Source organism: Acipenser ruthenus, chromosome 8, assembly GCF_902713425.1.
Source record: "Acipenser ruthenus chromosome 8, fAciRut3.2 maternal haplotype, whole genome shotgun sequence".
Classification (NCBI taxonomy): Eukaryota; Metazoa; Chordata; class Actinopteri; order Acipenseriformes; family Acipenseridae; genus Acipenser; species Acipenser ruthenus.
Genome location: NC_081196.1, coordinates 52,879,277 through 52,907,009, shown reverse-complemented (window position 1 = coordinate 52,907,009; position 27,733 = coordinate 52,879,277). Strand labels below are relative to the sequence as shown.

General features: G+C 40.0%; 3 protein-coding genes across 6 annotated transcripts in view; 1 reads left to right on the top strand and 2 right to left on the bottom strand.

Annotated features, from left to right (window-relative positions):
* Positions 1-3,501, top strand: part of LOC117407447 (NADP-dependent malic enzyme, mitochondrial-like) — a 62,355-nt gene extending 58,854 nt beyond the window's left edge. For both annotated transcript variants that reach the window (XM_034012481.3, XM_034012480.2), the window contains exon 15: positions 82-3,501. In XM_034012481.3, coding sequence (XP_033868372.2) covers positions 82-243 — 162 coding nt within the window. In that variant the 3' untranslated portion in view covers positions 244-3,501. The remainder of the gene's footprint in view (positions 1-81) is intronic.
* Positions 3,502-4,319: 818 nt separating this feature from the next.
* On the bottom strand, positions 4,320-17,470 carry LOC117407446 (coiled-coil domain-containing protein 81-like). Its single transcript, XM_034012479.3, has 15 exons — positions 17,212-17,470; positions 16,235-16,296; positions 15,533-15,686; positions 14,697-14,953; positions 14,011-14,093; positions 13,631-13,725; positions 13,073-13,190; positions 11,726-11,852; positions 9,069-9,215; positions 8,641-8,745; positions 8,270-8,439; positions 7,104-7,182; positions 5,377-5,603; positions 4,978-5,103; positions 4,320-4,822 (listed from the first exon to the last, which is right to left on the bottom strand). Exons 1-15 carry the CDS (start codon positions 17,291-17,293, stop codon positions 4,684-4,686), a joined length of 1,971 nt encoding a protein of 656 aa, XP_033868370.2. The 5' UTR covers positions 17,294-17,470; the 3' UTR covers positions 4,320-4,683.
* Positions 17,471-19,260: 1,790 nt separating this feature from the next.
* Positions 19,261-27,458, bottom strand: LOC117407448 (protein Hikeshi). 3 transcript variants are annotated; one of them, XM_059029232.1, is made up of 5 exons: positions 27,356-27,458; positions 22,903-23,140; positions 22,049-22,200; positions 21,573-21,691; positions 19,261-19,532 (listed from the first exon to the last, which is right to left on the bottom strand). In XM_059029232.1, the coding sequence occupies exons 2-5, from the start codon at positions 23,051-23,053 to the stop codon at positions 19,478-19,480; spliced, it is 477 nt and encodes a 158-aa protein (XP_058885215.1). In that variant the 5' UTR covers positions 23,054-23,140; positions 27,356-27,458; the 3' UTR covers positions 19,261-19,477. The 3 variants fall into 3 exon arrangements, with proteins under 3 accessions (XP_058885215.1, XP_058885213.1, XP_033868376.2); XM_059029230.1 differs by lacking the exon at positions 27,356-27,458 and adding an exon at positions 27,134-27,349; XM_034012485.3 differs by lacking the exon at positions 27,356-27,458 and adding an exon at positions 24,481-24,705.
* Between the last annotated feature and the right edge of the window lie 275 nt (positions 27,459-27,733).

The window sequence follows — 27,733 nt, the reverse complement described above, 5'->3', positions numbered from 1 at the left end:
AATGCAGTAAATTATAAATCAGCTTTTTAACTAATCAGTCAATCGAACAGAAGATAACTCCTGCCTTCTCTTTCTCTCCAGGTTGTTAATTATGCCTACAGGAATGATATAGCATCCTTCTACCCAGAGCCTGAGGACAAAGAGGCCTTCATCCGCTCTCATGTCTACAGCCCCGACTATGACTCCTTCACCTTGGATACCTACAGCTGGCCAGACCATGCCATGCAAGTGCAGGATGTTTAAATCTGATTGGCCAGTAGCCCTGGGCCTCATACTGCCCCCAAGGCCTATGATCTCTTACCAATTGTTAGCACTTTGAGACAGGTTATTGGTTTGACATTCAGGAAAAAAAAGGTTTATTCGAAGAATATTTTATAGTCATCGTACTTTTCGGTGAATCATTTAATCAGTGTTTTATATATATATTTTTTTTTTTGTTCTGTTTTAGTGAATGGTTACCCACAGCCAGCGAGGGTTTGGGTACAAGCAGATAACTTTTTGAATCATTACAAATGTCAACAGAACCCTGGTTATTCTGTGTTTGGGTTCTCCACAGCTACTAAGCAATCAAATTAGGGTTAAAAGAAGCAGCTGCCAGAGCAGCCAAGGAATCGGGGATGCACCTAGTTGCCATGGAAATGGCAGTACTGTGACACAGGGTTGTTGACATCTGGAACATTTTCTTAATAATAATCCAAAAATGAAAAATATAATGGTTTTAGGGGCGAAAACAAAACAAAACAAACAAACAAAAAAACACCACCACCACCCAGAATATGTTTTTAAGCATCACAGAAACAGTGAATCTGCTTCTCTAGCCTATGTACTTTAAATTCTCCTTCTCAACATCTGTTGATGTTACCAGATAGCAACCTGTGAACACATGCTGACAAGATTTCAAACTGGCCTAAATAACTTAAACTTGAGTGAGTAAACTTGAAATGACAGGTATTTTATCTTTTGAAATCGGGAATCCAAAAAGAACGCTAGTTTTGGAATTAGTTATATTTTAAACATTGTAAATAATGTTTTTATCATGCTACTATGGATAGTTCATGTTTTATATAAACCTCAAATCAATACTGTTTGAGTGCTTCAGTTTAGATCTCAACCCCAGAATATGACCCCTTAACTTTTTTGACGTTTCATTGTTGTTTAATTTTTATTACAGTTTCTTGAGGGGTTAAAAGAGAGAAAAAAAAGATTTGTATTCAATATTTGCAATTGGGAAAGGGTTTACAGCAATGTAATCACTATATAATGGCACGCAGTCTGTTTCAATGGGAAGCAAATTGTACATTAAGCAAGCAGTGTTGAAACATGTTTATTGTTGTCATGAATGAGCTATATGAACTACAGTTGCCTTTGTACCCCCCGCAGCTTTCCAGCCCCCCACCCCATATCCTCAGGTACCTTCAACACCTGCATTTAAAAGCACACGTACACTATGTCCTCGCTTCTAATTGCATGTCTTTTGAAACAGAATGAAAAAAGCATGTCAATGAAGTATAGATCAAATATTAACCGTGCAATCTATGCGAATGTTATTGGGCCTTCCTTATCAACTTAATAGGTACTGGAATGTTTATTTATTGTCCTGTGTACTGTATATACATATAACAGATAAATGTGTTATGCAGGTTCAGCATTCAGTACTATAGGTTTTATAGCATAGCCCTGCGGGCATTGTACATTTTAGCTTCTTATATCCAGCATGGGCTGTCAGTAACTTTACACAGCCGTTGGCACAGCCTGGTGCTGCCGTCTTTGTTTCGCTTGTGTAATTTGGTCACAGTAGGTGGGATGCAGTGAGGGATTGAATATCCAATATTGTGAAAATGAAAGATAATAGTAGAAATAATAATTAAAATAATACATAATTAAAAGCTGGTTGGGATATGCCTATATTAAAAAGTGGATGGAGAAACAGTTTATACAATCTTAGTCAAATGCCTGTAATTTTAGATGAAGATTTTGTATATTTGTTTTGACGTGGGACTGCTTAAAATACAGATTGCATGTTTAGACGCAGCAGGTGATTTGTGCAAGAGGCCAGTATTTAACTCATAATGTTTTTATTTATTTTATTTTTTTTACACTTGCAGTAGAGCAGTTAACAAACTGATTTCAACACACCAGACCTCTAAGAAAGATAACTAAATAACTGTGGACTGTTGTTATATAGTATAGGAAGACATTGAAACTATTTAGTTATCCCAGAGTCCTCTTTTTGTAGAGTTACATGACAGGGAAAGTGTTAGTTACAGTTGCATCTACATACTCAAGTGTTATGGTTTGAATTTAGTGAAGCTATGAACGTGTACTGTATATAAGTGAACAATGTGGACATCATAGGCATGATGAAGGAATTAACTGATTCAGTTAATATGTTCATGTGTTATTTAGAACTAATGCACAGCTTCACATTTAAAAATCCAAAGGGTGCAAGAGTAGGCTAACTCTCAAATAATTCATTTTCAATTGCGTTTTCTGATAGCCAGTGATTGTAGTAGTAGCTTGATGTTAATAATGGCTTAATTTATCAAAGCCGTATATTTGTATGTAATAAGAAGACATGGGGATTCCTCTTCAGAAGCATATTGTAGGGACACGTTTCTTTTTTTGGTTCATTAATGTTAGAACACTGGGGTCCATTTAAAATATATTTTTAAAGTGTTAATCCAAAGCTAACTTAAAGAATCTTGCTTTAGTTTGGTAACTAAATTCCAAAATCACTCTTGCACCAGCTGTAAAACATTTGAATGTTTTTTGATGTATATCAGGTATTTGTACCTCCGACGTGATAGTTTGGGAACTGATGGCATTGCTGTAAATGCAGTGGGTGAGTTTTGTTTGACTGTACTGTGTGCTTCTGTTGCTCATCATCTCATACCCCTTTTCCACTGGCACATCCGCACCTACGGGTGGTTTTCCACTGGTTATTTGTTGAGCCGAGCGAGAACCAAACTCTGAAACTGGGGTGGGGTGGTAGCTGTGAGCTGAGCCTAAAAATAATACAATTGACTATTTCAAATTGGGAGAAAAATTGGGTAAAAATCAATTGGCGACTAAAAAAAGTAAATTTTGGTGTAATTCAGTAATATATGAAGAAAGAAAATGAAGAAAAACACAACCATTACCTCTGGATTTGCCATTCTTGACTCAAATGCGGCACTTCTTACCACATCGTCTACATGCGACTCGACACATTCGTTGCGTGTGACGTCAGCTGCATGGCTCTGGCTCTGCAGTGGAAACACAACCAGGGTCCTCCTGAGCTGCGCTGGCTCGGTTGTACAGTGGAAAAGAGGTATAAGATAGTAGGCTCTGTCCTGAGGAGATGCTGCATTTATGTGTCTTAGTTACTTTTGTCTGGATCCTCCTCCCAGAGAAAACCAGTATGTAAGGTTAATTTGTTGGTTTTGACGTACGCTTTGAATTGGCAAGAAGGAAACAAAAACTGCTTGAATACTTTATTAAAATATGCTTTGCTTAAAAAAAGAGCCCAAGTTTATCTGTTTAGCTGCACTCCTCCTACATTTAATTAACACAAAAAACGAAACGTTATTATACTTGAACAATGTCACATCACTGTATAACATCTATAAATACTGGAGGGTGACTGGATTATGAGACTTAGAGAGACTGACCAGAACAATAAATATAACCGCCATTCACATTGTGTTTTTCTGTCAAGCTTTCATTTAGCTACACTTCATGGAATTACTCCTGCCACAAGCTAGCTGACTTATCAAACACTTTGACTAATTTGATAAATTCCATATTGCAAAATGAGCTAAGCAGAGTCCCTGTTCTACAAAACATGCAACACAAAACAGTAAACCAGCTGTGACCATTTGACACAATGCCACATAATCAGTAGCACAATGGGTCAATTCATCTAAACATTTGCAGATCCAAATACGCCAGAGATATTATAATTTGTGTACCAAGGTTAAGAAAATTAAACATCTAGCCGTGCATGTGTTTCTTTAGTACATTCCTGTCGTAAAAATATGTAAAAGGCCAGAGAAGGGCCCATTTAATTCTTATTTAAGATCGGTCCTCGGACCGCGAACGTTTCACAGATTAATGGGTACAATAATAAATCAATCAATCTTTATTTTATATAGCGCCTTTCATAGTGGACCAATAAGGTACTGCCGTGTTGGTTGCAAGCAATAACAATGGACTTGTGAATGTAATATCTAATATTTTGCTTACTGTAAAATGTCTGATTTGATCAAAAATGTTAAGTCTGTTCATGGAAATGTCAGTTGTAGGCTGCTGAAAAGTTAAACAAAAATACAAGCATATGGTTTTAGTCACATTTATTGTCTTTTAACATTAGTTCAATGACACCAGTTCACTACGCAAACAGCAGTATATTTTCTCCTCAAAATCATCCTGACTCAGTGGGATAATTATAGAAACTGATTCATTAAACATTGATCATAATCTGAAAAAAGTGTCAGCCCAGCTATTTTCTTGAGCACCAAAATAATGACATACATTTTTTTAAACAAAAAAAGCTAACCAGAAATAAAAAATTAAAGCCCTTGAATTTAACCAACAAATCAACACTAATAAAAATAATGATCAAGATTAACACAAAACATTAGGTTGGTATGAATCATCAGAAACTAATAAAGGGGGAAGGGGTTATTTATTATTAGAATTGTTTTAAATCATTAACCGTGATCCTGGGATGTATCTGGATTCCATCCAGATATTGGATTCTCCACAGTTGGTTGTGCGGCGTTTGCACCTATAGCAGCGTCCGTATTTTTGACATTGCTCCAATAACAGATGGCTACCAGACCTGGGGAACAAAAACCAGTGAACCGCATTAAGATGCAAACAGTATATTGGTATGGTGCCACATTTATGGTGAATCGAAACAGTATCCTGAGATTTAACCTGGAGCACGGAAAATGTTTATTAAAGAAGTTACCACCATGGCCTATAAAATCTTACTTTCTGAACTGCTCCTCCTCCAAACCTCGTTGCCGCTTGGCCTCAGCAGTCTTGGCCCACGTCTCCTCCAGTGAGGCACGCCAGCTGCGCAGCTTGTCATAGTGAGCGACGCGATCTACGATCAGTCTGTGCAGATCAGCAGCACACAGGTAAGGAAAGCACTAGATTAATCAACATGCACACACAATCCTTTTCACAATTAGATCATTTACAAATGTGGTTCACTCACAGTTAAGCTATGTTTGCAATGGTATATAAGGACCCTCCACTTTTTTCTCTAACCTCCATATTTTTTGATGGGTAAGTCAGTCAAAGAAATAAAAAGGCAGAGCAGTATTAATTGCAGTTGGTAATACACTTTTCCCCCTGGGCTGAAGGTCCCTCCAGTGGTTCACTTACTCCTTCCTGTTTCTCTCAAGTATGTCCTGCTCTTTCTTCTGCTCCACAATGCGGTTAAGCAGGGCATCCTTCCTCTTCTTGGCAGACACCTCCAGCTGGTACCGGTAAAGCTCGTGGGCACGCCGCCTCTGCTCCAGCAGCTTGTCATATGTCCCAACGGTGTTGCCAAAGACAGGATCCTCCGAGTTTGGCTCAATAGAGGGCAAACCATGAGCTCTTGTCTTCACCTACAGAAAACCCCAGGGGCAGGGAAGAGTTACAGTATGGGGAGCAAGGCAGCTGAGACACTTCTGAATCACAGCTTATTCTGACACCTTCTACCTAAGCCCCAAACCAGCTTTCAGGGTACAAGAAAGCAGACACCTCCTGTGGTCCTCTTTTTGTTGTTTCCAGCATAAGTAAACTTTTGCCTAACAGTGGGGAGAAATGACGGTTTAGTGCAGAATATATTAATAGTCACAATGTTCAAACCAGTCCAGTTTCCTCTGTTACGGAGCAATTTGTCCATTACTGATTAACTGTGCTGTAACTACACTGAAGCTGCAATCCAGAATCACAATGATTAGTGACCGATGAAACAGTTTAAGATGCTGTAAAAATGATCCCTGAAAGTAAATTAGCATACTCGTCTTTCTAATTTTAAAACATTTGTGTAACGCCACCCTCTGATCTTTTGATCGATTCATTATACAAATCTTTTAACTAAAAGTGGCTGTGTGGCTTTGAAGAGAAGGGGAGTGTGGGGCAGATATATTGTTGATTAACAAATCCACAGAAAACTGTTGATTCGTCAACAAAACAAAAAACATCTTGCGCAACAATCATTTCAACAATTAGTTAACTACACATTTCCAATGTAACACTTAAAGGGCTTGCAATGTCAGTTTAGCATTTCATATTGTTTGCTAAAAGTAATACATTTAATAATAAAAAGGTTTTATAATTACAAATTGTGACAAAGCCTTTTTACTTATAGTATAACTTGGGTTCCTAACTGTTTTCTGGTGGATAAAGCACTCTTGACAAGAAAGGATGGGTTTAAACAGGACGGCACCTGTGTGTTTATTTGTTGCACGGTGTCCCTTTTCCAGTGGGAAATGGCTTCTTTTAACAAGCAATGCAAAACTAAAAAATCCTAGCTCCTGTTTTGGAGCGCTAATTAAATGTACCAGAATCCCTGACTTCAGTCAGACCGCTAATCTGGTTTACTTACTTTAAATGTATTATTCACAAATCACAGACATCATAAACTTTATTTGAACATACACCATATTCACTCACCTGTATACCTTCAACCGTGCTCAAGATAGCATTGTTATTGAACTGCAATAGTGACCACCAATGATTCTGTACATTGCCTTAAATCAGGGAAGTCCAGTCAGTCATGGAGGGCCAATCAACCCCAGGATTAACAGGTAAAATGAAATAATCAACTACCAGGGTGGAGGTTTAATTGGTTCAATTCAACCATTTAGAACAGGGTTGGAATGAGACCAAGACTGGATGGGCCAATTTGGCCATCCCTGCCTATGTCTGGCAAGTTGTGCATGATTACACTAAGTACACTACATTCTTCCATATATTAACATTCTGTGCGAAGAGTCACTCAAGAATTAAACTGAACATGATGATTGTACAACAAGGAGTGAAAGTGTTTTTTAATTTTTTTTTAAAAGAAATAAAGCCCCTGTGTCTTTATCAAAAACATTCAAAATAGGTATTTTTACCTGAGCATCCAATGCCTTTTGGTAGTTCATGGTTTTTTCAGCTTTATTCCTTAAATGCTGCTCTGTTTGGGCTGCTAGACTGAAAGAAACACAAAGAAAGTTTTAGCACATTTTCCCTCTTAAGGCTTTACATGTTACTGTGTTTCACCTTCTAGTAAACACTTTTAGAACATAACATAGCAATGTGCAACACGGTGTAGTAAAACCACAGAAACACATCCCAGTGCTGTATCACCCCCTCCATTTCACCAGATTGAGTGCACTCTGAACAGAGCTGTATCACCCCCTCCATTTCACCAGATTGAGTGCACTCTGAACAGAGCTGTATCACCCCCTCCATTTCACCAGATTGAGTGCACTCTGAACAGAGCTGTATCACCCCCTCCATTTCACCAGATTGACCAGAAAGAGAGCATTCTGAAAAACTCTTTCATGCCTTTTGTAATTGTTCCGAAGATAAGCACAATTTGGGGGAAAATCATTTCACATATTTCTAGAGATTATTCTCTAGAATAATATAAAAAAATCCCAGATTTCTTTCTGCTTGGTTTAACCACATCTGGTTGCCCACATCCTCACTGACACATCAATGTCATTATTAAGTTACGCCAAGAAACGTATTGGAAATCTAACAACTCTCCTGATATACTGTACATGAATACTACAGGATGACAAAGGGAAGCTGGGAGGCTTTATTAAAAATGGAAACCTCTCATACATTATTTTCTTGATGTTAAAAAAAAAAAAAAATGATCTGAAGCTTATATTTTAATATAAACAATGATCATTAAATGAACAAACCCAATATATGCAAGATTTACAATATTATTGTAACACTGCTGTTGTACAATCCTGTTTAGAATGATTATTATTGTTCACTGACCCAGGTTTCTGCCGATTCCTATCGTAGGATGTGTTGTTTTATATTATATTTTAAATAATTTAGGTAAGCAAGCTACCCGGGCAAAACATAAAACAAAAAGATAACTTGACTGGAAACCCTGTAAAGTGTGGCTCGAACACACTGGTAAGACAGAGCTTGCACGTGTGTGTGCAAGCTCCTTTTGTGCATTCCTTTGTTGACAACTAGAGAATTGTGTCCTCTCCATGTTGACTGTCTGTAATGTGCATTACATATAAGCATGTACTAAAGAAATCTATCTCACTCCTCAGCTAGCTGTGTCAGTTCGAGTCGATCCAGAAACTCTTGGTCTTGTTTACTCTTGGCCTCTTTCTCCTTTTTCGCCCCTACTTGCAGCGACAGGCTCTGCTTGTACTCCTCCTGTCTGGGGAAGCGGCACGGTGTCCTGGGCCTCTTAGGAAAGATATAGGAGCTCTGGAGGTAGAAACGAGACACGTCTGAGGGCAAATAATACAGACGTGACAAATTCCCTGAAACTGCTCGTTATTCCAGCCTTACAAGAGGAAGTTTCTATTGTGCTGAACAATATTTTGATTTAAAATACATTTTAATGTTTTTTTTTTTAAATCCTGCAACTGGTCAACTAATATTGTGAGTGAAAACATTTGACCTTACACTGAATGTGGATTTTGTAGTTTTACTGGCTTTGATCGCTTCAGAGACTCCCAAGTTGTAGGCTGCACTCTTCTTATTGTTTTCTCTTGCGGCCAGCATGTCATTCTGAGAAGAATAAAGAAATGTGCAATGAGGATATGCTAGTGGATTTGAGGGCAAATCCAAGTCCTTAATTTAGCACCCAATCAGCCAGCAGTACTGCACAGTCCAGGGAAAGCAACCATCGAGTCTTACATCTGTGTTACAGGGAAGCATGTATTGTAACTGACAATTGTAACTAAGTTCAAAGGAATCACATCTAATGCATCCATAACTTTAAACAATCAATCGTAAGAGTAGTACTAAAAAGAGGTAGTAAAACATATGCAGTGACACTGCAAAATGGCAAAATACGGCCTCTAAACGTTACGCTGAATGCTTGTTCCAACCTGTTTCTTATCTAGGTAAGCCTGGTCTTTTAGTTGCTGGTACTGCATCAGCACTCTCTCTTCATCCTCTTGCTGGCGCTTCCTCTCCTCGTGGAAGTACACTGGCACATTCCTCCGGGCTCTCTGCATGCACAGGTAGCACAGCTCCTGCACAACACAAGAGCAGCCAGTCAGCACCCCCTCACAGCTTCACACCGCCCCAACCAAGCACCCCCTCACAGCTTCACACAGCCCCAACCAAGCACCCCCTCACAGCTTCACACAGCCCCAACCAAGCACCCCCTCACAGCTTCACACAGCCCCAACCAAGCACCCCCTCACAGCTTCACACAGCCCCAACCAAGCATCCCCTGACAGCTTCACACAGCCCCAACCAAGCACCCCCTCACAGCTTCACACAGCCCCAACCAAGCACCCCCTCACAGCTTCACACAGCCCCAACCAAGCACCCCCTGACAATTTCACACAGCCCCAACCAAGCACCCCCTGACAATTTCACACAGCCCCAACCAAGCACCCCGACAGCTTCACACAGCCCCAACCAAGCACCCCGACAGCTTCACACAGCCCCAACCAAGCACCCCCTGACAGCTTCACACAGCCCCAACCAAGCACCCCCTCACAGCTTCACACAGCCCCAACCAAGCACCCCCTCACAGCTTCACACAGCCCCAACCAAGCACCCCCTCACAGCTTCACACAGCCCCAACCAAGCACCCCCTCACAGCTTCACACAGCCCCAACCAAGCACCCTCACAGCTTCACACAGCCCCAACCAAGCACCCCCTCACAGCTTCACACAGCCCCAACCAAGCACCCCCTCACAGCTTCACACAGCCCCAACCAAGCACCCCCTCACAGATTCACACAGCCCCAACCAAGCACCCCCTCACAGCTTCACACATCCCCAACCAAGCCTGACACCCTCCCTGAGATACAAGCCCTGCTCTGCAAACAGCCCCAACCAAGCCTGACACCCTCCCTGAGATACAAGCCCTGCTCTGCAAAGTTTTGCTGCTGATAAACGGCATCTTGTCAGTTACACCCCTTCATGTTCTGATTATACAATAGAGCGTTTGTATAAACTGAACAGATGTTAGAAGCCAAATTATTAAAAACTGCTGTTGTACATAAACTGTGTTTATTCAAATCGTGATCCCCCTCATGCCTAAATGTAACCCTCTGTTCCACTGTACTAATTATCCAATGTTGGGTTTTTTTTCAGAAAGGACGTGAAGCTTTTCTGTGCAAATAAACAATATTCACAGGGAATGTTAGATGGAGGTTGCTAGACACTGTAGATTATCCAGGGTATACCTAAATAAAAGGCTCGCTTCCATCATACACCAATGTAGAGTGCTGGTTGACAGTGGGGATATAATCCCATGCCATAATGTCAGAGCCATGGCTGACCCACACCAGCTGATCACAACTAACCTGGAAATACTAGCTGCTCTCAAACCTGGGGGCAACCACTTTGCTGCAGAGGTAAAACAAACCTTTCCACTGGCTTCCAAGCAGGGAACAGATATGAAATCCAGACATTAGTGTCCATATTCCAAAGACAAATCACATGCACTGAAGTTCTTTTCATTTATCAGCAATTCACCAGGTTTTCCCTGGGTGTGGATTTATATATAAAAAGTGGGCTTTTGATTATTTGTATATGTAGTTCAAAAGTGTTGTGGTAGAAAACCTACATTTCTACAGCTTGTCAAGTACACAACAGTTCAGCCAGCAGACTGTTACACAGTCACAATAAATACAGCCACACCACAAGCACACACACAGTGACCCAACACAAGCACGGATCCGCACACAGTGACCCAACACAAGCACGGATCCACACACAGTGACCCAACACAAGCACAGATCCGCATGTTTTGAAATCAGCACCGCTGCAGTGCTCTCTCTCAAGGGCTGGGAGCTGTTGGGCAGAGAAAACTGAAAGAAGGGATCACAGTGGCACTGTCAAAAACAATGGGCTTCCAAAACAATGTTTATTCAGTTTGGGAGTTTGCAGATTATTAAGATGAGCTGAGATGGGAAATCAGAGACGTGTACATACCCGCTTTTTTCTGTTGGATTTGCAAAAAAAAACTAGACATCATGGCTAAAATGACTTCATTCTTACATTGCATAAATGGTCACATATTGTAAATGCTTCATTATTTTAAAATACTGTTTCAATGAATCTTGAAGTTAGATCTCAATTTTTCGCATGTCTGGTCTAGATTACTAAAAGAACAATCTGTCTGTAGTCTATACTGTTGTTACACTTTATTAATTCAATTTTCTTGCATTTATCTACCTTAAAGCCTTCTTTTAAAACTAAAAATGTCTTCCTGTTTCATGTTTAATTCTATTTTTCTTTGGGGGAGGGAGGGGGGGTCTATAGTCTTAATAAAAAAAGTCAAGAAATCCTGTGCATTATACAGACAGGAAAGCATGTACAGTAGTTAAATGTATAGATGCAATACTTGATTGTATACTAAACTTTAAATTGACTTAACATACTGGAAACAGCTGACAAACACAGTTTCTTGGCAAAATGTTCATATTCTTTTCAGTCACTGTATTTTCGACTAGTTTCAGAATGTATGTTTTCATGACAATTAATGATTGAATGAATGGCTTTCAGTGCTGCTTTAGTATACCTGTCCTGCTCTGCAGTGGTCAGCACAGGCAGTGACTGGGGAGCTCACTGCTCGTTTCAATGGGGGGGGTGTGCTCCCCTGCTGTTTTGTGTCATTGACTGCAGGAGGTGGGACTGGAGAGATCAGCCTGGGAAAAAATGAGACACGCAAATTGATTTGACCCACTTTCTACAGAGACTCAAACATGGCAATTCAGCCATCATCAGAAGTGAAGCGTACTGTTTTACTGGCTACAAAACACTGCAACTTTGAACATCCTCTTTGAGCTTTACAGTACAGTATTACTGTACTGGAATTATTCAGGGAAACAATGAAGACTCCATCATGTTTCCATCATGGTTGAGATTAAGAGGGCAGGGCAGGGAGGGTAGGTGCAAGTTGCATGTTATCTGGACTCTTTGCATTTCACGTAGTCATGGCTGCCCACCCTGGCTCACAATTAGCTCGTACAACTTTAATGAGGGCGGATCAGTCACGGGGTAATGACTTTCTCCTCTCACTTTCCACAGAACAAAAGCAAGTGTTGAGTAAAGCTCAGGGAGGCACTTTGGAAACATGTGGAGCCTTTCCTGCCACACCATTAAAAATTGATCTGGAACACGTAACAGGAGCCCCAGCTGAGACCTTGTTATGCTTGGAGGGTTACTTTCTCTCCCTGCCTGCCATGTGCAGCACAAGAAAATGGATCGGCCTACTGCCTGTCAGCGTAGGCTTTGTTTGCAGGAGCATCATTTCCATTTAATACCCCCTACAAACACTGTATAGGATATTTATTGGTGTTATTAGGGATGACAGGGAGAGAAAACAGTTATCAGTTAAATTAGGATTTTACCATTTCCCTTGCCTTTCCTTCATTGCTTCATATTGCATCTGCTGAATGTCTGCACTGTACTCTTTATTACCCCCTGCAGAGGACTTTGCCTGGCAACAAGGGCAGAGTGGAGGAGCACGCACTTACACACTTATAATGTCATGCTGTTCCAATTCCAGGGACCCCTGCAGAGCAGGACACGTCCCTGCCGCCTCTTGCTTTGAGCGCAAAGAAACTGAGCAGTCCGCTTCAACGCTTTTGAATGTTGACTTCCAACAACTGACTGAGTGCTGACTCTACAAACTGAAAGGCCGTTTACTTTTCATACCATAACACATGGGGGCACACTTGCAGAACACTATGCTGGTAGTGGGTATCTAAAAATACAGTACTACAGCATGGTCAAAAACGAGCAATAGACTTAAATAAAATGCTATTTCAGTTGGCAATATAGTTTTGTTTTAGATTATTGTTACATGACTTATTTCTAGTTTGTACTACACTCTGGGGACAGCGATGTCTATCACAAGGCTTGCCTTTCCACTGGGGCTGTGTTCTTTATGCTTCTCTCCAGATCATCAGGCACACTGATCCTAGTCACTTTTGCCGGTGTCAATGTCTGCCTGGAGAGCAGCTGTCTGTTGCTGGGGGGCTCTGCAACACAAACCAAGCACCTCAGCATTAAACTACATTCTTATATTCATGTGTGCTATTGTGTTACTAAAGTCTCTGTGTGCTGTTACTGAATATGATGATAACTGAGGTCAACATATCACCTTTTTGTGTGTCTTCTATCGTTTCATAAGCAATATTCACAAAGGTGGGGTAGAAATAATAATATTGGTTATGTGTCCCTTCCCCCCTCACTCCCCAAGTTGAATATTGTTATTAGAGCAGGGTTGGTTAATAAACTATGTTTTTTTTTAATATAAAACAGCTTGTCTTCTAGTTGTGTAATGGAACCATTGATATATAAACAGATACAGGTAATAATGATTGTGGAATGTATGACAAGCAAGACAAAAGAATTTAAAGGACAGTAAAATTAGATGTTGACGTAGAATGCACACAGCCAGACGGCCCTGGTCACTCACCTCCTGTCACCTCTCCTTCCTCTCCTTCCTCTCCTCTGGTCGTCTCTTTCCTCTCTTCTGGAACTGTCTCCATTCCCAGGTGCCTGGAATGAATTCTGGGTGGCAAAATACCCAGGATTCCCACAATGGTCCCAGAATGGTCATACAATTCAAAGAAAGACTAACTACAGGTATGACTACTGTAGCTACTTGCTTGGACCGCCATGAAAGGAATACAGAGCTTGCTATTTGTCGCACACACATTTGTGTAAAATGGACCTTCCCAGTACATATATGGTTTAAAATAAAAGCAATAGATTTTGTGGTGGCAAACATGTCAATGGGGACATTTAAATAATTAGAAAAAGGTGCAGATCCCCTTTGCTGAAACAAAAGCTTACCTTGGAAGCAGGACTGTGTTGCTTGTGACTGGCCGTGCCTGTGACTCCCTCGCTGTTAACACAGAATCACAGGTCCCTGGTCTCTGAGAAAACAAAACGTTTTCTTGTCTGATACTGTTGGGGTGTTGCAACAACTTAAGTTGACACAATAACCCCTTGTCTGCTGCACACTTCCATTAGCTCTATAGGTCTCAAATGGGTTTGAATTTAATAGTATGAAATAGATTACTACACTTAGTTAACTAAATATCTGTTTGGTCATTGCTTGGTCATTTCCCTTGGAAGGTGACATTTTCCCCACCCCTCCAGTGGCTTCTTTCCTGTCATTAACCAATCAGCTGCTGCTTCTTTTGACTGACATGATTTCAGACAGTAACATGCTTTCGCCCATAAGACAATGCAGAGTTAAAATGCCCCAGGAAGTGCAGGTGTAATAGATATCGTGAAAATAAGGCATAGAAACCGAGAACTTTCTTTAACTTAAAGTCGTTCATATCATGTATTAAAATGAAAAAACATGTTTGCAACAACACGTACCATTTGAGACCTATGTAGCCAATGGAAGTGCAAGAATTATTTTGTTAACTACAATCACTCTTACTGCTCAAATGGCTACTCAGCTGCCATTTTACACCTTTAATTCATTACAACAGTAAAGTCAACACATAACATCAGCTCAAGCTCACGTTTGAAAGAGCTTTGACCAAGCTGCCGCTACCGTCCATGGAGTTCAGAAAGTCCCGGTAAAACTTCATCTTGACTTTGCCCTCCCGGATAGAGATGACTCCGATGCTGTGGAAAGCAAACAGGACATTCCGCTTGAGGGCGACGGAGCGGGACAGGAGCAGAAGTGTCTCCCGCACACAGCCTTCCACCGTGTCCCGATCGAAAGGGCTCTCCAGGGACAGAGATGTGAAGTTCAGCTGGACCACGGGGACGTCACCTGCCAAGGGAAAGGACTTACAAAATCACTGGGTTGGGTCAGGTCTTTACGAGGTAGACTGGGTTCATGAAATAGCCTTTCTTCTCTGCAGACTAGGGTTCAAATCCAGCAGTGGTTCCAAATTAGTTCTTAGAAGAAAATAATTAAAAAAATATTTTTTCTTTTAAAAACTCAACATGTCCATATCCAGGAGGACTGGATTGGGACTCGACTGCTGTTTCTCCATATTAATCTAAATATGTCCTTTATACTCTTGTTTAACTAACATAACGAGACATAAAGTAATGCAGTAACCTTTATGACATAGTTTTATTAACACCAGAACAAGTTAACTATGTAATTCTTCATTATTGCAGCCTTTTGATCGCAACATTTAGAAGAAATTAGGAGCACTGTAATCAGTTTTTCAATCAGTTTGCCAGGACAAGTTCTGATGGGACTTCCGTTATTGCAGGATAGCAAGTTTTGGAATCCCAATGGAAGTGAATGTCATGCTTGTCATATAAAACAGACCCATTGCCTAATGTGTTATTCACTGAGCTACCAGCACTCCAACATTGTTTTACAAAGAGGTCTTACCTGCAGAGAACAGTTTGGTTTGCTTTAGCCCATGAGTTTGTGCAAATTTTTCAGAAATCAGAAATATGGGTCTCTGAATTAAAATGATTCTATTTCCCACATCGAGCGTTTGCTGTGAGAAAGTAAAGGTCCCCAGTCCTGGAATACTGACACCCTGAAACAGAGACCAGAGGAAAATAAGAACCAGGACGCCAAACCAAGACCAACAATCATTCAGTAATGAACTATATTCCTAATTCTTAATTTACAGCACAGGAATAGCATTTGCAGAAAAGACATAACCACCTGAAATTCTTGTGAAACAATAGAGAAATGCTTTTCTACCTGACCATCAGCTCTTTAAATATCTAACTGATTCACATAATCTAGCTTTTTTTTGGTACATTTATAACCAAACAAGTTCTAATCATCTCAGTGCCTTACAAATCCTTCACTCAGTCTCAGAGGTTTGCATGACTAAAGTCCAACCCAGAGCTCTCTGGGTTATATTACTGGCTTGTAATACAGTGTAATACAGAGCACTGCAAGTCACGGCATATAATGAAAAGTCTTCTATCAACGTGACTAGTAAAAGCATCAAGGTTTTACCAAGAACACAAACCCCCCCTGCAAGTGACACATATACTGCTATAATAAATACCATGAATAGTTTAATCAAACTTGGACAAGTGCCTCATGATGTGTCTTGGTACTGAATCCTACCTTCTGAAAGGACATCTGACGTTCAACAAATGCTGACACATTTGTCCAGATGCTGTCAACATCTAAAAAAAAAATTAAAAATGCAAATTATAGATTAGGACATATCAGTAAATGTATTTTTTTCTCACTAATATATATATATATATATATATATATATATATATATATATATATATATATATATATATATTTATTTTATTTTTTTTACAGGGGAAAATGATATTACCACATTTGGAGAAAATAAATACGTGAAATAAATGTATGTTTTGTTTTCTTTGAAAATATACATTCTTATAAATGTTATAATCTGAGACAAATGTATGTACTTTACAAAGTATATACAATGACCATGCAAATTAATAGATTTTGAACATGCCAGAATGTTTGCCAACACATTTTTTCCAGAAATAACTTTACACTTTACAAATAAATATATATCTCTCTCTCTCAATTTTGTACACTGCAGTATATATATATATATATATATATATATATATATATATATATATATATATATATATATATATATATATATATATATATATATATATATATATATATATATATATATATATATATATATATATATATATATATATATATATATAAACAAACCATGTATGACTGATCTGCCTTCATACATCTTAAAAGTGAAATTCATAAATTTTCCCGAAATATAAGGCACTACAGTTCCACCATCAGAATCGCAACAAAACCAAATTATCTTTACTAAACGATATGCTTAACGAAAATATAACTGTATAAATAAATTATTCAAAAATGACTGTGAAAATTGGGGTGGGGGGTCGATGATCTGCCTGGTAACTTAACAAAACATTGCGCCCACACTACTATAAATGTAAAAGACGGGAAAGCATTTCAGAGAATGCATTACTGTTTCTTTATTATTGTAACAAACAAAAACAAACAAATAGTTAAATTAACAGCACCGCGATTCCTCTTTTATGGTCACTTACCATTATCCGAAATTCTAGAAAGAGTTGGGAAAGAATTTTTCCCAGTCTCTGATAAGTTCCCTGATATGAGCGTTTCAATCATGTTGAACAAAAACCAAAAAAAAAAGGAAAAAAAAAATAGCGGGATATGGTGTAAATATTCTACATCTGCATTACTGACAACTTGATTTTTTAGGGCTTTCTATCATATGCCCACAATGTGTTCTATTCTGTTTCAAAGCAGTCTGTCCACTGCACAGATTGCTGTCCGTGTCTCCAGGGCAGCAACATGAAACATTTCACGGTTACCATGGGTGACGTCATAATAGAGCTCCTCCTCCTCTCAGCTACGCCCATATACGAGTGACACATTTTATTTCTTCCCTACAAAGCAGAACGTGTGGAATGATGAAATTACAAGTTTAAACATTTTATATATTATACAGTACTATAATAAGCAGCCTTTTTTTCGGAAATTGGTGGAATAGTTTCATGAATCATAAGCCATTTTGACAAGTTCCGGTTAGGTTCAAGATACAAGTCGTAATTTAATGCAGGCCTACAAAAAAAAAAAAAAAAAAAAAAATCGTTATGGTTTTATAACTTCAATCAGAAGAAATACAGTAGTAATGAAATAAACTAAGTAATATAGTTAGACAAACACTTATAAATGTCCATGTTACATCTTTACCAACATATATGTAAAAACTAAGTTTCATTTTTGTTCTAGTAGAATGTATAGTAAGTCTGCCGGACGTTTTTTTTGTTGTTTATTTTTGGGATGGGTCCCCTCAAATGTGATGCACTTTTTACTATTGTTGTATAAGTCAATATAGAAATATAACTGCTAGATGCATTAAGGTGGGTTTTTAAAGTTAATAAAACACTGCACTTTGTGCATAAAGAAAACTGCAGGTTTCCCCGTGCACGGCTTAAGCATAGTTTTAGCAGGGCTCTAAACATTTGAGTAAGCCTTTTATACATGTTTAGTCAGATTCAGTATCAAAGAACTGAAATTCCAGTATAATTAATTTGTTTGTTTTAATGTTTGCAACTATGTTTTTTCAGATTATTTGATGTCCTCATTTCAAAAAGTCAAGTAAGGCTGTCACTTCAACTCATTTGGTTACACCAGCCCTACAGAACCACCTGCTGAAAGTGCAGTCTCTCAATTCACCATTCTGAACCAACAGTCTGTGACAGCTCTACAAATGGAACGCGCTCATCCAAGTTACCCTGCATCTCCCATGAAGGGGAGCAGTGTAAACTTTCATCCATGCTTGTTTACATTCCCTAAAGTAAGTTTTAATTGCAGGGATTTGAGCTTCTCATCCCCTTGATACAGTACCTGTTTGCCACTATGTAGCCCATTTTTACAGGAAGCACATTTTGAGCTGCTGTTTTGAACATGGGTCGACCTTCTTAAATATGTAACTCTCTAAGCTTTGATATCTATAAAGGAAGCACTGGTAATGCATTACATCCCCAAGAATGAAGATATTTGAAGAGATTTGGTTATATTTCAGCGTTTAGACAATTAAACCCTTTAAAAGACTCACAGAGTTACTGAAATAACTCCATTCATCTTACCTGGAGTTCTTTCACATGTAAAGTAAGTGTGACATACTTACTAAGGTATGGACACCACGATAATTCATCTTTTAAATATCAGGGGCAATTATACTCAGCAGTGTTAGTTAAAGGATTAACATACATAGAAATAGCTCAAATGGGACTAAGTAGGGCATTCTTTCTATCACTCACTTACGGGTTTGCAGTGCTCTTGACATTGTGACTGCCTGCATCAAAGAACCTGTCTATTCACAAATGCTGTATAGCATTTTCACACACTTTCTCCTCCTCTCGAGAACAGGATAGTGCCTCTAGCCTGTTCTCCAGGAGCACCATTTATGGGGTGAACAAGCAATGCAATCTCCATACCACCTATTTGTCAGCAAATAGCTCAGTTGGTGAGGTGTCTGATGGTTTTGTGACTCCCTATTATAATTGAGAACTCAGTTCACATGTACCCCCAACAGATCTGTCTGTTAAGCACCAAAGAAGCATACAGAATGTTTAATCCAAATTTATTTGTTTATCAAACAAAAAATATATAAATCACTTTTTTGGCATGAATGACATAATTGTCTCTTGTTTGTAAACTAAAAATCCCTATGAACTCAGATGCTGAGTGTTGGTGTGTTAGAAATCCAGCTTAGTGATATGGGAAAACAGGATTTAAATACACAAGGTTGTTTCAGACTCTTCATGGTTGTTGAAGGAGATTTTATGATTTCCAAAAATTAGGATTCTGGAGCATTCTTCTCTGAAAGTTTTCATACCTGGGGGGGAAAAAAAAAAAAACATGCGTCAGTAACAGAGATTTCCTGCGACTTTGTACAGACAACATTTGAGATATCAGTATCATGAACAATTAGATCCCCCATACTGTGTATCCATTGTATGTGCATGAAAAAGTATGACATACAGACAGACAGCTCCTCCATATACCCCCAAGTTCTGATGCTTATTACCCGGCAAAGCAATTTTCTACGGTTTAGTAAGATTTACCTTAAAAAAATATATCATTATAGTTATTCATGTTTTTTAAAGGATAACTAATAAATCATAACTGCAACTCTGAAAGACATCTCATTACAGCATCTTCCTATTAGGTCAGTCTCTTTACAGCATCCTGCAAATATTTGCAGACAGCCACTGTGCTGCAAAACAGTGCATGGCTATACAGTGCACCCCACACTGCCTTTAAGACAACCGACAGAAAGAGTTCAGTAGTTCAGAAATGTCATTTATAGCATTGATGTTGCTTCTGCAGCCCACCTATGAGCCAACAATGATGTGAAGAATGCAAGAGGCATGTGGAACACCAGGGAGTCCTATTTTAATGATTTAATGACAGACAAATTTATATCCACTACTCTTTAAATCACTTGAATGCACTCTATGGTCTATTTGTTAACACTAGCACATTTTTATTCATGTAATTAGTAACAACAATTTGCATTTTCTGGTGGGTCCCAAGGCAATTAACTATAGATCATTACAAACCATTTGACCTGAATTCATTATATATAGGCTTGCTACTATTCGATTTTTATTTTTTTGCCAAATTGACGATTAATATCGACGTTTATTTTTGAAAGAATTTACCCTTTTTCTTTTACGATCTTTATTTTTCAATTCAAGCAGAGCATGGGTGAAATCGACCTTTATGCTTTAAAAAAAAAAACAGACTTTTTATGCCGTTGAGAAACGTCTCATTCAGGAAAAAACCTTTATCATATTCGACATGCAACAAAACCATGGTTACCAACATTCTAATTGAAATAACGTTTGGTCACAGCAAAGCTATACCTAGATATAGATCCTACACAAATTTTAAAAAAATGTCTCAAATAAACCGTAGAAAATGCAGCATATAAAGTGTGTTACACAGACTTTTATAGCATACGTTTACAAGTAAAAACAATATGCACAGACAGAACAAAACATTAGATATTTTAACAGAACTAACTTGCACTTATTCCGAGCTCCGCCCCTCTCCTTAAGCACAGCTGGACTCACTGGAGGCAAGGCAGACTGGCCCGCTTCATCCTGCGGCGGAGACTGCTGCCATCGATCAGGGTTGTGCACAATACTCATTAAGTGTTTTCCTCATTTTCAAATCAAACTAGTAACTGTCACCGTGTATACCTATAATAGCAAACGCTTACTTACAACTTAACCCGCTAATTTCAAAGTAGGTGCTTTGAATGACAGCTGCTGTAGCTGGCAAATGAAAGTACACCGTCGGTCTGATGATTGACAGTCATTTAAACGAATGAGAGCATTCTAGCACTGCTTCAGCCAACGAGATCTGTCTGGACAGGGTGAAATGGCTGACGGTGAAACTACACTAACCTATTAAGGAACCACTGATTTGACTGACAGCGACCCCTAGCCATTCACAGCGAAACGGAGACGGGACAGACAACAAGTATAAAAACTACACAGACGAGATGATTTCTGGTTTTACCGACGTTTATCCTATATAAATTTATTTCAAACTTATTTTTTGGGAATTCGACGTTTAATGAGCTTTACCGTTTACAATCGAAAAGTAGCAAGCCTTATTATATAGCAAGCTGTGGTGGCATCGCAGATCTCTATCTAACAGTAATTCAAAACACAACCATCATTGTGCAAAGTATTGCCCAGGATTTTAAAAGGGGGTTATACTTCATTACCTGATCATCCTATACAGTGTGTTGATGCTTAGTAACTCAAATGGCCCCTTTACACAATTAATTTGCACAAGCCTGTCAATTTATTTATTTAGCCTGGGAATAGTTAGCTTCTCATGAGAGGGCTTCACTCTTTACCATTTCAAAATAACACTAGCAGGGATGAACATCTCAGAAGGATTGGGCGTCATCTGAGCTTGCGTCACTGCAAACGACGAAGAAAAATTATACAAGCTGTCCATCATCTTCTGTGTGAACTACAAGTAAAGGAAGAGTGACAGGATTAGTTCAGACCAGCTACAACAAAAAGATTAAAGATGTGTAAAGGAATGATTTTTTCAGCCACTATATCCCTCAACACCTACATGCTTCATACTGTATGTTAGAAATTAAATGCCTTACCTCCTAGAAATACAGTAGTTAAATGCTTTTTACTGTGTTTCACTGCAAAACCAGAGCCTCTAAATACAGTTTTATTATATGTTTATAAACATAAGCCTATATGATCATGTTATTCATGTGCTAATGACTAGCATAGAAAAATATAGTTTTGGGGTAAAATATATTGTGATATCACTGTAAACTTTCCTCCCGTTGTTGTTGCCTTTAATTACCTGTGTGAAGGAGTCAACCGTGGATACAGTAGCACTGGCGACTGGGGTCTGCTGCACCAGCTGTTCCAGTGGTTCTATGGACACGCCCACCTGTGCAACAGAGGGAGTCTGCGGAATGCTCATCATTCCAAAGGGATGTTGGCCTCCTTCCCCTGCAGTGAGATCAGAACAAGAGTCTATCAGCACTTCAACCACATCACTCATTTTTCCAAATTCATATCGAACGTTAGCAGTTAAAAAAGGGATGTGGATCGTTTATTTATTTAATAGTATGACTTAATTTTACACTCAAATATAATTTCTTGGTACCAGATTCTGCTAATTTGTTTACATTCCCCAAAGGTAGTTTTCATTTATGAAACTGAAAAAGACTTATTTTGTCTGTCATTGAATTTCTTAAGTTTCTTGTAGCACTTCTAAATTCATCTCTACTGGGTGTTTAATAGTTATGAATGATTCATTGAGCCCCTACAAGCTTCCTCCCCTTTAAATCACTGTGGTGGCCAGGGGTATCGAATCACAGTCCTGAAATGAAATAATGTACTACTTTTGGGTCTATATGGTGGTTTAACTGGTTCAATTAAACCATTTAAAACTGGGTTGGAACAATGACCAGGACTGGAAGGGCCAACTTTGATCATCCCGGCTTTGAGACCAATAGGTATGTATGTACAGTATGTGTAGCAGTACGTACAGTACGCACTGTAACATGTGTGTGAAATATATGTGTGTGTTTGAGTGTACAAAACTGATATAAAATTAAAGATACAAGACTGATGTTTCTTCTATACCAATCTTCTGTAGTTACTCCTACCACAAACATGCTTGGCTTAATCAAGATATGTCCTGTTTACCAGACTTCAAGCCTGTAATTTTGAAGATGGCGCTGGGTTTCTCATTGGTGATGAATCCTAAGAGCTGCCACACTGGCAGCCCGCTGGGGTCAGGGTAAGAGAAGTACACAGCTCCTCCCATCCCACCAGGGAAAGGCACAGTCCCCAGCATGAACACCACCACATGGTTAGCAGTCTCGTAGTCAGGGAGGTTGAACACAAACTTGTCCTCGGCAACCTGCTGCACATCTGTCTGCACCTAAAACAAACATGATCCTGGCCAGTCAGTTAAGTCTGTGATATGGAGTGTGGTTCAGTGGTAAAGCATCTAGCTGAATGAGGGTATAATATCATATTTATTCATGTCTACAGGTAACCAGAGTCACAGGTAGATAGGGAAGTGATCCTGTTTCAAGTAATTAACATTAGCTGTATTTAAGTAACATTATAAAGGTGGTGTTGTTTTAATTAGGTGATTTACTGTTTGTGATTAGTACCAGGTGAGTGTGGTTAAATTGAATAGAGGTTGATTTGCAATTTGATTGGTTTCCACACAGCTTTTTGTAGTTGTGTGATCCCATTGAAGTGTACTGAAACTATTGTATTGCTTAAATATTGTCTTTAGCACAGTTTAGCAGCTGTTAACCAGTTCCCTTGCAAAGTGAGGGTGGAGCCTACTTAAGCTGAGTGAATCTACTAGTGGTCAGTCTACAGGTAACCAGAGTCAGAGGCAGATAATTAGTATAATAGACAGCTAGCCTATTTGTGCGCCATCCAACCGAACAGCCTCTCTACCAAAAAGCCAGGTCTAGCTGTGGGAGTCCAGCGAGGAGAGGCTGTTTGAGAATTTCCGAACCTAGCAGCGCTCTGGAAGACACTAACTACTAGACAGGTCTGTACCCTCCCCCCACCGCTCCTGCCCCCACTATTACTGTACCAATCTGTCTCACCTGTCCTGCTTTGACTGTCTCTCACATCCCTGTTATTCTGTCCTCTCACTCCTGTCCTCTGTCCTCTCTCCGCTGCTGCGCCCCTAACCCCTCAAACCTAATCCCTCTGCCTCTCCCTGGTGCCCTCTGGAACTGTCACTCCTCTGCTAACAAAGCTGATTTTATCTCCGCCTTTGCCTCCCACCTCTCTCTCGATTTCCTTGCTCTCTCCTGATAACACTAACTCCTGCTGTCCTATCCTCTCTCTACATCCTGTCCCATACTCTGCATCTCACTGGACAGGGAGGTGGGACTGGTCTTCTCCTCTCTCCATCCTTACTCTTTTCTGTCCCCTGGACCTCTCACTCACTTTCTCGATGATCTCCTCTCCTCCCTCCCCTCTGTCTACCCCAACTGTCCTGTTAGGTGATTTCAATATCCATCTCTCCATCCCAACACACTCTCCCGGATTCCTTCCTCTCCATCCCCTCCAAGCCACAAAGCTGGCCGTGAACTGGACCTCACCTTCTCCAGGGCCTGCTGCCCCTCCACCCTCTCTGTCACCCCTCTGGACCTCTCTGATCACTATTTAATCTATTTTTCTGTCTCTCTCTCTCTACTCCACCTACCCCCACTGTCACCTCCCACCGTAACCTCCAGTCTCTCTCACCTCTGTCCTATCGACTCCTTCTCCCAACTCTCTGTAGACTCTGCTACCTCCACCCTCTTCTCCTCCCTTGACTCCCTCTGTCCCCTCCCATCTCTGTGCTCCGCTCAGCAAGAACCAAACTGCGCTCTGCTGAAAAGAAATGGAAGAAAGCCAAACTCCCTGCTGCCCTAGACCTCTACCACTCCCTCCTCTACTCTACTCTCTCCTCTGCTAAATGCTCCTATTTCCAATCTATTATCCAATCCTCCACTAACAACCCCCGGAAACTAATCTCCCTCCTCAACCCTTCCCCCCTCCTCCTCTATCTCCTCTAAAAGCTCTGATATCCGCATACTCTTTAACACCTCTCCCCCCCCACCCCCTCCCGCTCCAACCCCAACACCCTCTGTCTCCCCTACTAACTCACCGTCCTTCTCCTCCTTCTCCCCCTTTCAGACTCTGACCTCTCCTCCCTCCTCTAGGGCCACAAACCCACCACGTGCGCCATGGACTCCCTCCCCACTCACATCTTTCAAGCTGCTGCTCCTGCTCTACTCCCCTTCATCTCCTCCCTTCTCAACACCTCTCTCCTATCTGGCCTATTTCCCTCTGCCTTCAAACAAGCCTTTATCACCCCCCTCCTCAAAAAACCTACACTCGACCCCACCTCCCTCCAGAACTACCGTCATGTCTCCCTCTTACCCTTCCTCTCTAAAACCCTTGAGCGGGCAGTACACCATCAGCTCTCTGCTTGCCTGTCTAACCACTCTTCCTCTCCTTCCGCCCCTCTGACCCCACAATCCCCTCCTGTATCTCTACCTGTCTGTCTGCTACCTCCTCCTGGTTGCACTCGCATCACCTCAAACTCAACCTCTCTAAATCTGACCTCCTTTTCTTCCCTTCCTCATCTTCCCCCTCCTCTGATCTTTCTTTCTCCATTCCTCTGGAATCTACCACGCTCTCTCCCTCCTCCTCCTCCTCAGCCATGAACCTAAGAGTAACCCTGGACCCCTGCCTCTCCTACTCTCAGTACATCTCCACTCTAGCACGCACCTGCTGATTCTTCCTGAGCAACATACGAAGAATCCGACCCTTCCTCACCAACTACTCCATGCAACTCCTCATCCAGGCCCTGGTACTATCCCACCTAGACTACTGCATCTCCCTCCTGGCTGGCTTCCCTGCGTCCGCCACCCGTCCGCTCCAGCTCATCCAGAACTCTGCTGCTCGCCTGGTGTTCTCTCTGCCTTGCTTCTCCCACGCTTCTCCACTGCTCCACTCACTCCCGATCATCCAGTTCAAGACTCTTGTACTCGCCTACCGATGCCTTGACTAGACTGCACCCAGCTACCTCCAGACCATCATCTCTCCCTACACCCCCACCCGACCTTCCTATGGATGTCAGGACTGCCCAGTCCTTGACCACCTTCTGATGCCTCCTCAAGACACACCTCTTCAGACAACACATGTAAAACTCAACTCTTCCCTTTTGGACAATATAACACTCTACCTTTAATGCACTTTAACTTGCACTTATCTGTGCCCTATTTTACTGTATTTAATCCTGCACGTAATCCAATCTGTAGTATCTTGTACTTCACTTGCATATCTAACCCTAATGTAACTATCAACACTGTTATCTGCTCTTGAACTGCCCCGATATCAAATCGTACTGTGTTTTGTATTTGCTCTTATTAGGACTGAAGTCATTGCATTTTGTATCTTGCTCTTAATTGTACTGTAATTCTTGATATGTATTTTTTGTATTCAACTGTAAAGTCACCCTGGGTAAGGGCGTCTGCTAATAAATAATAATAATGACATTACATTTTAGGTATTATTTACCAAAGACTACCTAAATCACATTTACCGACTCAATTAGTTACCTTAGGACTTGGAAACAAGATCAAATGACTTGCACACATTCTGCATAACCAGGATATAACCACAGATTTTTTTTTTTTTTTTTGTAATGCTGTACATTGTACTTTAATGTGTCATTTTAAACACTGTTCACAACTTATATAAAAAAATATGGAACACATGTCAGAAGGTAAGCCCCGCATGCATATGATAGGATTATTTACAATGCAGCTACAGCTAGTCTGTAAAAAACTTACAATTGCATTTAAAAATATCCAGTATAATTTGATAATTTAAAGCTTGTACTGAATTCAGACAAAACAAAATTAATGGTATGACTAAATCTAGAATCAAGAAAATATATGGAAAGTCACACTGGTCACATTACATTAGTGAGAACCTATGAATATCTGGATTTTTGTCAAGACTGGTATCTCTGTATGAATTGTAATAACATCGTTGATAACTAAGTAATAGAATACAGTTAGTAATGAGTGAATGTCGCTGAATGCGGATGGATGTAAATACAAAAACAAACGTGACCACACCATTGAAATAGTAGCATGCGATCTACACCTTACAGAATGTCGTTGTATCACCGATTTTTTTAATTACTATTTAACAACAAGCCTCTTATTCTAAACACTTAAACAGCAGTGGGTTAGTGGTATAAACAAGCTGTCATCCTATATACTATCAAAGAAAAAAACTGATTTAGTTGCCATTTAATAAACTAAAGTATAAATGTTGTTTCACCAAATAAGTACAAAACGCAAACTAGGAAGTTCAGCATTGGGACAACTTCACTTACCAATCTACCCGCCACTAAACAACCAAACATTTCTTAAAAGTCGCAGATTCTTGATGATTCGCGGTTTATAAATGGTATTACCACATTCCGGGGTTTTGTGTTTGTTTTTTTAACATTACACTCTTCACAGACTCTCTCATACCACTGGTTATTATTACCATATATATACCATGGTTACAGACAGCAGTGCCCCCGTGCTACGTGTTATTGTTCATTGCTTACCCGGAAAGTGCAGAACCTTCTAGACAGTATGAGTCAATGTTCACAAAGAACACGCAGGAAATGAACTCTCAACTCACGGCAACACAGGAAACAAAATACAGCCTTCACGCGCGCGGGCCGATGCAGAGTAAACATATTCAATGCACACCCGTTGTACAGTTTGTATTGGTTTCGGAGCAAATAATTACGTTTTTACAGTACTACGTGATATAACTCTCGAATTTAATTTAATTACGTGTCTATGTAGCTGGGAATCGCAGTCTACAAGAAAATAAAGACGCAATTTCTTGATATATTTATTTTTCAGTGATGTGATCGACAATTTGGTTGTTGGGTCTGACGAATGAGAAATCTCCACATGTAATGCAAAAATATATA

Bases quoted from the DNA above. Each gene is read 5' to 3' on its own strand.
- LOC117407446 (XM_034012479.3), bottom strand. From the start codon at position 17,293: ATGATTGAAACGCTCATATCAGGGAACTTATCAGAGACTGGGAAAAAT. The intron at 15,687-16,234 runs GTAGGATTCAGT...TCTCTGTTTCAG, and splicing joins GTCAGATGTCCTTTCAGAAG to GGTGTCAGTATTCCAGGACT. The intron at 13,726-14,010 runs GTAAGCTTTTGT...TTTGCCACCCAG, and splicing joins AACACAGTCCTGCTTCCAAG to AATTCATTCCAGGCACCTGG.
- LOC117407448 (XM_059029230.1), bottom strand. From the start codon at position 27,163: ATGTTTGGTTGTTTAGTGGCGGGTAGATTG. The intron at 22,201-22,902 runs GTAAACAGGACA...ATCTCACTGCAG, and splicing joins AATTACAGGCTTGAAGTCTG to GGGAAGGAGGCCAACATCCC. The intron at 21,692-22,048 runs GTAATTAAAGGC...CTTTACTTGTAG, and splicing joins CGGTTGACTCCTTCACACAG to TTCACACAGAAGATGATGGA.